This window comes from Dryobates pubescens, chromosome 18, assembly GCF_014839835.1.
Source record: "Dryobates pubescens isolate bDryPub1 chromosome 18, bDryPub1.pri, whole genome shotgun sequence".
NCBI classification, from domain to species: Eukaryota; Metazoa; Chordata; class Aves; order Piciformes; family Picidae; genus Dryobates; species Dryobates pubescens.
This window is the reverse complement of record NC_071629.1, coordinates 22,859,631-22,870,183: the sequence shown is the minus strand read 5'-3', so window position 1 is coordinate 22,870,183 and position 10,553 is coordinate 22,859,631. Positions and strand designations below refer to the sequence as shown.

Genomic DNA, 10,553 nt, shown 5'->3' with positions numbered 1-10,553 from the left:
AGATCCTTCCCACCCCCAGACATTCTGTGATTCAGTGGGTCACTGAATGCTCACACTGTCCTTTCTTTTCTGTTCCACAATGCTTGCCATGATGGCAGCTAAAGGGGTGGTGTTCAACCACCTAAAATCAGCTGCAGGACCCAAGAACTGCAGGGGAAGCACACCAGTGAAAACATCTCCTTCCAAGTCTGACACCACCCCACCACTGCCAGCGTGTGTGCCAGCAGTCAGAGGGTGCTGCCTGGGCTGGGGCAGAGCTGTAATAGCTTGAGGCTTGTCTGGGAGGCCTCAGATAAGGGGAGTTCACCAGGCAGGGTCAATAGGAGCTGACATTGAAGACCTCCTTAACACATCACTCTCACACCTCATGTGTGTGCAGGCTGCACTTCACAGAATCCCAGAACAGATCTGACTGGAAGAGACCTCCAAGCTCACCCAGTCCAACCCCCAGCCCAGCACTGCAGAGTCAGCACCAAACCCTGTCCCTAAGCACCAGGCCCACAGCTGCTGGAACACCCCCAGGGATGGGGACTCCAGCACTGCCCTGGGCAGCCTCTTCCAGTGTCTGAGATCCCTTCCAGGGCAGAAATATTTCCTGCTTCCAGCCTGAGCCTGCTGCTGCAGCCTGGAACCATTGCCTCTGCTCCTGTCCCTTGCCACCAAGGAGCAGAGGCTGCCCCCTTCAGGGAGCTGTAGAGAGCAATGAGGTCTCCCTCAGCCTCCTCTTCTCCAGCCTGAACACTCCCAGCTCCCTCAGCCCCTCCTCTAGCCCAGGGTCTCCAGGCCCTTCTCCAGCCTCACTGCCCTGCTCTGGACAGGCTCCAGCCCCTCAATGTCCTTCCTGCAGTGAGCGCCCAGAGCTGAGCACAGCACTCGAGCTGTGGCCTCCCCCATGCTGAGCACAGGGGGACGGTCACCTCCTGTCCCTGCTGGCCACAAGCCAGGATGCCATTTGCCTTTGTGGCCACCTGGACTCCCAAGGGATTTGCTTTTGTCCTTTTCCTGTGGATTTACTGGCTCAGTCTCACCATAGGCTATTTCTTCAGTTACAGCTTCCAGCCCCTCCTCACACCCCTCACACTACAACTCAGCTGAGTTATCTCTATGCTTACCTTTTGCCACGGCTCCCCACAGGTACTGGCAAGCCACTTCCCTGGCAACCAGATTATGCCCCATGCTCCCTGAACCAGCTGCTGCACCCACACTGACTCTCAAGGTCTTATAGCAGCTCGTGTGGCTCCCACAGAGCTCTGCATCCCTAAGGAAAGCCCTCTGACACTGGGGCTGCAAGGTGACACTAAGCTGAGTAGTGTGGTCAAAATACCACAGCTACAAGATGGCATTCAGAGAGACCTGGACAAGCTGGGAACATGGGCCCAGGTGAACCTCCTGAGGTTCAATAATGCCAAGTGCAAGGTCCTGCAGCTGGGATAGAACAATTCTCCTATTCGGTCCAAGCTGGGGGGTGATGAGATGAGAGCAGCCCTGCAGAGAAGGCCTTGGGGGTGCTGGTGGGGGAGAGGTTGGACAGGAGCCAGCAATGGGCACTGGCAGCACAGAAGGCCAAGGGCAGCCTGGGCTGCATCCAAAGCAGTGTGGCCAGAGATGGAGAGAGGGGATCCTGTCCCTCTGCTCTGCTCTGGGGAGACCTCACCTGCAGGGATGGGTCCACATACGGGGCGCCAACACATGAGGGACCAGGAGCTGATGGAGAGGGTCCAGAGGAGGCCACCAAGATGATCAGAGGTCTGGAGAACCTCTGCTATGGGGACAGGCTGGGAGAGTTGGGGCTGTTCAGCCTGGAGAAGAGAAGGCTCCAGGGGGAACCTCAGAGCTGCATTTAAAGATCTGCAGGGGAGCTGCAGGCAGGCTGGGGAGGGACTGTTCAGAAGGGGCTGTGGGGATAGGCCAAGGGACAATGGTTTGAAAGTGGAGCAGGGCAGAGTCAGGTTGGACATCAGGAGGAAGCTCTGCACAGGGAGGGTGGGGAGACACTGGCACAGGCTGCCCAGGGAGGTGCTTGAGACTCCATCCCTGGAGCCATCCAAGCTCTAGCTGGAGCTGTCCCTGCTGCCTGCAGGGGGTTGGACAAGATGCCCTTGGAGGCTCCCTTCCAGCCCAACACATTCTATGACTCTACAGGGCCTCACCCAGACATCAGGGAGTGACAAACTGCCTGCATCAACCTCCTGCACAGAGAAAGCAGCGGGGCAGGGCTTCCAGCACTGGCAGGCAGGGACAGTGAGGGACTGAGTTCCAAGTGCCTCTTCCCCACCAGCTGCCCCCAGCCGCTGACTCAAGCCCCCTGCTAATAAAATGGCAAATGGCAGCGAGTGGCTGCAGAAGCCCACAGTGCCTCCTCCCACACCCACTGTGGAGGGGGTTCAAGGCAGACACCTGCCTGCATGGGTCTGCCTGGGTCCACCTACCCTACCTGGAAGCACCACGTTTGTCCAGAAAGGCTTGCTCAGAGCCATGCTGTCTCTCCACCCACCAGAGGCCACCTCCTCCACACAGCAGCCCTCAAGTGTCTGGCTGAGCAGAAGCACCCAGAGTTGGTCTGCTCAGCCCTTTGGAAAACAGCAGGCAGCAGCAGGCACTGGCCCTAACCCAGCAGACAGCAAACATCACTGCAAAAAGATAACTTTATTCGAGGTAGATAATGTGTTCCTTCAAGGGCTCCACAAATGTCACTGGCCAAGTGGCTCAGGTAGGTGGACAGGTGGCTGTTGTGAGTCTCTCTGGGTGCTGGCTCTCAGTCTTTCCCCAATTCACTGCTCACCTCCACTGCTGCATCTTCAGAACAGATCCTTGGGGAGCAACAGCAGCATCTCAGCACTGCTGCTCCTGGTGGTCAGCATCTGCCCCGTGGGGAAGGCCATGGGCTGCGTCCTGCCCCCCGGCAGCCCTGTTATAGAGCACCCCCGCAGGCTGCCCAGCACCAGGGCTCACCCCACATGAGGGAACATACCTACTGCTTCTGGCTAAGCCTGCAGGAAGGAGGTGGCCCAGCAACAGGCTTCACTCTGGGCAGTATTCTCAGCTGCAGGCTGGAGTCAATTACATGAGTGCTCAGCCCAACCTCAACACCTCACCCCGAGACCATCTGAGGTGGCAGCTTGGATCCTGCTCTATGCCCATACAAGAAGCCAGCCCTGTCCCCACAGAGCTGCAGGCCTGGGCTCCAAGCAGCAGTGCAGATGTCATCTGAATTGCAGGTGTCCTGCAGCCTCCAAAAAAGCCAGCCCCACCTACCAAGTTTACCCTTCACTTGCTCCATCTCAGCCTTCACACACACCACCTCAGTCTTCAGATGCTCCAGCTCCTGCAGACTGGCAAGGGGAGGGTGTAAGTGTAATGCAGGGGGTGGTCAAGCACCAGAGTGACCTGCAGTCCTGCCCCAGCACAGCCCTTCCTCTGGAGAAGCATCTCTGCAGCAAAGCATGCACACAGTTGTTCTTGGGGAGCCCTGGTCACCCCTCTCCATATGTCACAGCAGGGCCCTATTTTGCCATCCAGCCCTGCCTCAAGAGCCTGCCCCTGCTGCAGTGCAGCCCAGCTGACCCTCCCAGCCCAGCATCCACAGCATCACTGCTAGGCTGTGCTCAAGGCAGCAGCAGTGCCTGGCGAAGGAGCCTCTGCCTGCTTGTCAGTCAGCAATGCCCAGTGCCTGTGGGTCACAAGGATCCTTTTGCCAGGCTACAGCCACACAGCTTCAAGCCCTAAAACTGCTGGCAAAGGCACAAACATCTTTTGTAGGGAGGAGACCTGGCACTTTGGAGCCTGCTACCAGCATGTCAGGAGGTACAAAAGTGACTCTGCAAGCCACAGCAGCTGTGCATCTTTTCAAAGTCACCTAAAACACATGGAGTCCTCTGAGTACTGGAGAGGAGGAAAAGCCACGCAGCAAAGACAAGGTCTTGTGGAAACCCCAGGGAAAGGCTAAAACCATTCAGGTGCCAACCAAGAAATTGGCAGCCACAGGTCCCATTGCCTTGCACCTGTGGCACAGCTGGCCCAAGTCATTGCCTGAGAGGTGCTCTGTGGTGCCAGGACACAGCTGGCTCCTACTTGCACAGCAGGGACTGCAGCCTTACGAAGCGAAGTTGGGAAGCAGGAGAGGTGCTGGAAGTGGAGTGCTTGCACAAATAGGTCTGGTTGGCTACACCTGTGAGAAGCAGCATCACCACCACTGCCATCCCCAACCCCCATGCACGCAGGCCACAGCTGCTCCAGACCGCGGAGGAACCTGTCCAAGGGAGAGAGAAGTCTTTAAGCCAATAGGAGCTGCCGGGAGATGATCCTACACCTTCTAGCTTCCATCAGCCCCGGGCTCCTGTTCACGCAGCTAGGACAGACAGCTTCACCCAGCACGGTGGGGTCGGCCTTCTCTTTCTCCGCAGGTTCCAGGACTGCAGGCTGCCCAGCTGCAGTCGTGGGGAAGGCAGCACACCCTCCGTGCAGAGCAGGCACCCCCAGGCATGCCTGTTCAGCCAAGACCCCGCGGGAAGCAGCACTGCCCACGTTTCCCCATGCTCAGCCTGACACAAGGCAAGAGCCCAGCGCAGACTCACCGTGGTGGATTCATTCTCTCCAACCATCCCGGCTCACCTCGGGCCCGCAGCAGCGGGCTCCTGGCCGGCCTTGGGCCTGCCGCCCAGCATCGGTCTGCATGCGGCGGGGGCCGGAGCCGCGCTGCGCCGGGGCCACGGCGGGGCGTGTCCGGGGCCTCGCAGCCACCCGTGCTGGGACCGTCGAGGGGTGACGAGGAGCACAGCGGCACAGCCATTAAACCGTCATGCCACAGGGGGCTGCTCGTGTCCGTGCGCTCGGCCGGAGCGGCGGCGAAGGAGCGCAGCCGGGACGCGGGGGCGCAGCAGTCGTGCTCCAGAGCTGCGGTGCAACGCAGAGGGGTGGCCGGCGTGCCGGTCGCGGCTTCCCCTGGGGGAGAGGGAGCCGGAGCTCCCCACAGCGCCCTCCTGCCACCGCATCTCCCACACCCCTGCTCCCGTCCCCTGCCGCCTCGGGAGCCTGCCCGCGCCCCGCCCGGTCCCGTCCCGCCGCCCCGGCACCGCGCAGGACCAGGCAGAGACTTGGCTTCACAGTGGTTTAATGCGAACGGACGCGGACGTTACACTGACGAGGTGCAGACAGCTGGGTGGGTGGCAGCCGCGCGGCAGGACAGGCAGGAGGAAAGGGCCGCCCCAAGCGTGGGCCGGCAGCAGCACGACGGGAACGAGGGCAGCCCCAGCGGCAGGCACGGCCGCCTCCATCGGCATCTGCTTCTGCGCTGCCTCCCAGCCCTTCCTGGGCCGAGCCAGCCCCCAGAGCAGTTCCCTCCCGGTCTCAGCGACTTGTCCCCCTCCCTGAGAGCCGCCTCTAGCCCAAGAGCACGAGTTCCTCACCAGCAAAGTCGGGAGACCTTAGGGGTTGCACTTGGTGGGAACAGGAGGGCAGTCACTGCAGGTCTGTCTCCAAAAAAAGGCTCAGCTGTGCCACTGTAAAGTGATCAAGTGCTTATAAACCAGCCAGCCTTGACCTGAGAAGCTCCCCAGCCGAGGCCCCACTTCACTCATTGCAGCTGTGGCAGCTGAAGGAGCCTCCAAAGGATAGTTCTGCTGCAGCAAGTCACAGCCTCGTGGTCCTCCTCAAGGTCTGAGCACCTCCCTGACCAGCCTTGGGCACTCGCTTCCACACGAGTAACTGCCTGGCTCACTGCAGAACAGGGGAGAGCACACAAGGAGCTGCTGCTACTTCTGCTTTGTAAACACAAGTCTAAGGCAGGGCTGACTGACCATTTTCTGCTGTCCCTTTCTGGAGAGGTGGCCTCATCCCAGGCCCCACTGCTGGGTTCCTCTGGTAACAGCCATCACAGCCACACACTGCAACACCCCCCACCAGTCCTCTCCTGCTCCTCAGACAGACCTGTCTCCTCCCCTCTGCAGCTGGGATGCAGGAATAGGTCACCACAGCTCAGCTGAGCAGGGAGCTGCTGGAGACACTACCACGCTGCTCCAGAGCAAAGCAGGCTGTGGTAGGATTCAAATCTTGGGCAGAGGCATGACAACACACACTGCTGCAGCCCAGCCTGCCCAAGACCCCACTTGCCAAACTGCCCCTTCAGAGCATCATGAGTGCACACATTGTGGGAACCCCTCGAGCTGCCAGCAGCACATCAGAAAGGAGGGGGATTAACACAAATACACCAAATGGGTCTGTAATGCAGGAGGCCGAGAGCAAGGTTAGAGTAGGTCTTGGGTTTCAGCACTTCCAGACAATGAAGAATGGGAGTTTCATGCAGGGTGAATGGGGTGGACAAGAGACCAACACACCCAGGCACCTACTCACTGTTTTGGATAAGCCTTACTAAAACTCTAATACCTGATGCGATCACTGACCAACATGACAACTGCTATTCTTCCAAGTCTCCTGCAGAGACGCTTGGGGCTGCACAGACAGGGGAGTGAAGGTCATCTCATACCTTCCTGTACAGGGAGAGAGGCAGCTTCTACACCGTAACGCCATAAGCAAGTTCCTGCTCCACACCTACTCACATCTTCCTCCGGGTGCGGGACAACGCGCTCACTCGCCTACATTTTCATACCTTTAGGCCAAGACCACAGCCCAGCAGAACAAGCTGCTGCCAGGTACAGAAGAGGAAAATGCTCAACAAACTGGGAGGTTCAAGAGAGGAAAAGCTGGTTCAGAGAAGACAGATTTAGTGTAAAAATAAATGTCATTTTTGCAGGAGGGAGGGTGGAATGGAGGAAGACAGTGCCAGGTGCTCCTACTGGCGCACTTTCCCGGGGACGTAGTTCCTATCGATAGTCTCCTCCTGCAGGAACATGTGTAAGCAGCGCTCGTTCTGTGCCAGGGGGTGTCCAGCAATCCTGGAAGAAAATCAGGTGTGGAAGTTAGCACAGCTGCCCCCAAGGTGCCCACCCCTCTGGAGGGAGCGAGGCAGTGCTGCACACACACACATGCTAGGCTCAGCTGTGCAACCGATGCCTGAGCACAGAGTGCTGCGCCTCACACCATACCCTGCAGGAGGGCATCAGCATCCTGAACCAGTGCCACCCTGCATGTGGGTCTGCAATGCAGCTGTGCTGCTGCTGTTTGCTTCACTCTCAGATCTGAGCACTAAACACAGCCCATGCTCCAAGCAGGACTTGCTTCAGGACCATGGTTTAATCACCCAGCCAGAGGGACCGCCCCTGAGCATGGCACCTGCATGCAGCACACCAAGACTCCTCCCCACTCAGCCCACAGCCCTCTTCCAGCGGCAGCAACCAGAAAGGCAGCACACAGCAAACCCTGGACATGAAGCTTACTTGTTTATAAACTGTTCTAGTCCCTGTCTCCGCTCCTCAATGAAGGACTCCTCAAAGATGCCTTCATCTCCCCGGAAGGGCAGCTGTCGTTTCAAAGCTTTTCCAGGCAGCGGTGGCACTACAATCTGAAAGCACAGAACGCCGCTCTCAGTGCAATGGCCACCTGCAAGAGCATGTCCTTTGCCATTTAACACTTCCTTCCAGCTCCATTATGTGCACAGAGATCAAGCACAGCAGATGCCCACCATCACAGTGTCTCTTCTGGTCAGTTATCACTACACTACAACTGTTCCCACACCTCCTGGATGCAGGAATAGGCAGGTCTGCGCCAGGCCTCACCTTACTGTCTCGTTCCAGCTCATTCTTCAGCCATTCAAAGTCACTGTATCGCCTCCTCACACACGACTCCTTCAGTTTGAAGATTGGAAGGTTTGTCTGTAACAAAAAGAAGTACTTAACCTGCAGGTTATTTCTGAATGGAATAGAATAGAATAGAATAGATCAAGTTGGAAAAGACCTCAGAGATCATCAAGTCCAACCAATCACCCAACACCATCTAGTCAACTAAACCATGGCACCAAGTGCCTCATCCAGGCTCTTCTTAAAACACCTCTGGTGATGGTGACTCCACCACCTCCCTGAGCAGCACATCCCAATGGCAAATCACTCCTCCTGTGAAGAATTTCTTCCTAACATCCAGCCTAAACCTCCCCTGGTGCCAGATAGTATTCCAACATGTAGCTGAAACCTGAAGCTGTGTGTAGAAAACCAAGCTCTCTGAGAAGGAAGCGTTATGACAACACTCAGCTTCTTTATCCAGGACAGAACACAAGTTCTGAAGCCCTTCAGAATCAAGCAAGCACTTGCAGGCCACTCCGAGCCAACCATTCCCACCTCTTCAAGTGACTATTTCAGGAACACACCCCCTCCCCAGAGACACACACTGCAACCAAGGCTCTCATACAGAGAAGGCTGAGTTTATTATTTTCTTTTTTAACCCTGAGCTCACTCCATTTTGAAGTGATCTACAGGAGAGCTTCACAGCAGCCTGCAGGGCAAAAGAACTTCCAACCCAGCACTGGCATTTCCCTGGAAGAACTAAGGAAATAAGTCTGTTCCCAGCAACTGTTCAAGGCTAGATCTCATGCTTCAGTCTTCTCTCAGAATGGATCACCCTAAGACACGAGCACCTTTTTCACTAGTGGCTTGTGTCACTGGAGGAACAACTGTGCAGCAATTCCCCAGCCTTCTCCCTCCTGCTGCTGGAGTCTAAAGACTACCAGCTACAGTAACTTCACCTCTACCTCACCAGCACAGCCTGAAACATTTTAGAAACTGAGGTAACAAAACCTTCTAGCAAGCAGCACTCAAATGAACACAGGTATTGCTGCAAGGTGTTTACCTGTATTCTCATGTCTATGAAATAAAACCAGCTGATTTCAAAGCATCTACACAAAAGCTACTTTCAGTGGGCCTAAGAGGTTCTCACTGCCACCTGGCAGGCACCCTTTGGCAGGCTGATGTAAATCAAGCATCAGAAGAAACACAAACACCCAATTCTGCTGTAAGTTGGTGGAGACTTAGCAGTTAAATCACACTGCAAACTGAAAGCAACATCAGCATCCTAACACATGCTGAAGGTAGCTTGTTTGATGTGATGCAAAATTTTACTCCCTTCCGCTGCAAGATGCAGAACTGTGAAGAGGTCCTCAGCTCAGTTTAAGGCACAGTGAATAGAATCCTGAAAGAATTGCTCAGTCTGGATCATGAACCTTGTAAAATGATCAAGCAGTCTCACAAAGGGCAACTAGACTGCACTGTGATCAGGTGCAAAGATACTGCTAGCTAGCTTTCCTCCTCTGCTTGACATAACCAGCTGAATGCAGTCACGGCTTGCTCCGCAGTGACCCCAGTGGTGCCGAAGGGACTCCAGAGAAAAGATACAGAAGGCTGCTGAGGCAGCACCCTCCTAGTCCTTGCTCATACCAACCCTCGCTGGATGCCGAAGGGCTCGGGCAAACCCACCAGCTGCGACTGCTCCGACCTTGAGCCCTATTCCACGGGAGAGCCGCAGGCAAGCTACCAGCCTCAGCCCGGCACTACCCGGCTTGCAGGGCCGGGGCTCACCTCTTCAGTCCCCCACCGTTGCGGTTAAGCACTAGGCCTACCTGGCTACCCCGAGTGACAAGAGATACACCCAGGCCTCCCTGCTCCGGCTCCCCACGCACGCGTTGCCCGCACAGGCCGCGCTGGCCAGTGCGCCGAGCCCACCCCCGCCCCGCCCACCCTTCCCTGGCCAGCTCGGCATCGCGCACCGAGCACTGCCGCCTCTCCCCAGGTCGTACACCCGGCCCCCTCAGCCCTGCCAGGGCCCACACGGGGCTCCACGGCGGGCTCCAAGGCCCGCCTGCCCGCCCCGGGCCCGCAGGCCCCACGGGGGCCGCACCCGCATCCGAAGCTCGTAGCTGGTGTATCTAGCACGACCCATGCCCACAGTCTGTGGGTTGAAGATGTCGATCTCAAGGAAGTTGCTGGGTGGCCCATACGCGTCCGTCAGGTCCTGCGGCTTGGCGTTCAAGCGCCGGGTATCCGCCACCGCCGCCTCCGACATGGTGGTGCCGCCACAGCCCCGCCCGGCCTGGCCCGCCCACTGCCGCAGCGCGCTCCGCCCGGGCACGCCGTGACGTCCGCCCGCTTGCCGCCTGCATAACGCGGATGGGATCCAGGGTTTGGGGCCCCGCAGCCGCCGCCCCGCTCGCGCATGCCACCGCGGCCGCCCGGAGGCCGCCTGAATAAGCGGAGAGTGTATTCAGGGCGCGGGGCCGGCAAGGGTCGGCCCAGGAACCTGCCACCTGGGCTCGCTCGCGACGCTGCCCCGCGCCGCCTGGGCCGCCCCAGCCACTCGCTGGCCAGGCTGTGCAGGGCCTGAGGCCGAGTCAGCTGCGTCAGGTGCCCCGGGCGAGGTACTGGGTGCGGGCCAAAAAAGCCGTACATTACGACTGCACCATACAGCATCCTGAGTGAGATCGGCCACGGGCGCTGCACGGCGCAAGGGGTCCCGCGGCCCCAGAACCTGGTTGCTGTAGTACTGACGAACAGCTCGGGGCTCGGGCCCGTCACGCCTTGCGCTGGGGCGTGTCCCGGAAATGAAGTGCCGCCCGTGACAGGCCGGCGCGGGGGAGCAGCGGTGCTGTGCCTGCAAACCCCTGCGTGCCGCAGCGG

At 58.1% G+C, this 10,553-nt stretch overlaps 1 protein-coding gene across 1 annotated transcript; it reads right to left on the bottom strand.

The window, feature by feature from the left end:
* Positions 1-6,702: 6,702 nt before the first annotated feature.
* Positions 6,703-9,993, bottom strand: SNX12 (sorting nexin 12). The gene is made up of 4 exons (XM_054169641.1): positions 9,778-9,993; positions 7,671-7,766; positions 7,332-7,456; positions 6,703-6,890 (listed from the first exon to the last, which is right to left on the bottom strand). Exons 1-4 carry the CDS (start codon positions 9,940-9,942, stop codon positions 6,788-6,790), a joined length of 489 nt encoding a protein of 162 aa, XP_054025616.1. The 5' UTR covers positions 9,943-9,993; the 3' UTR covers positions 6,703-6,787.
* Between the last annotated feature and the right edge of the window lie 560 nt (positions 9,994-10,553).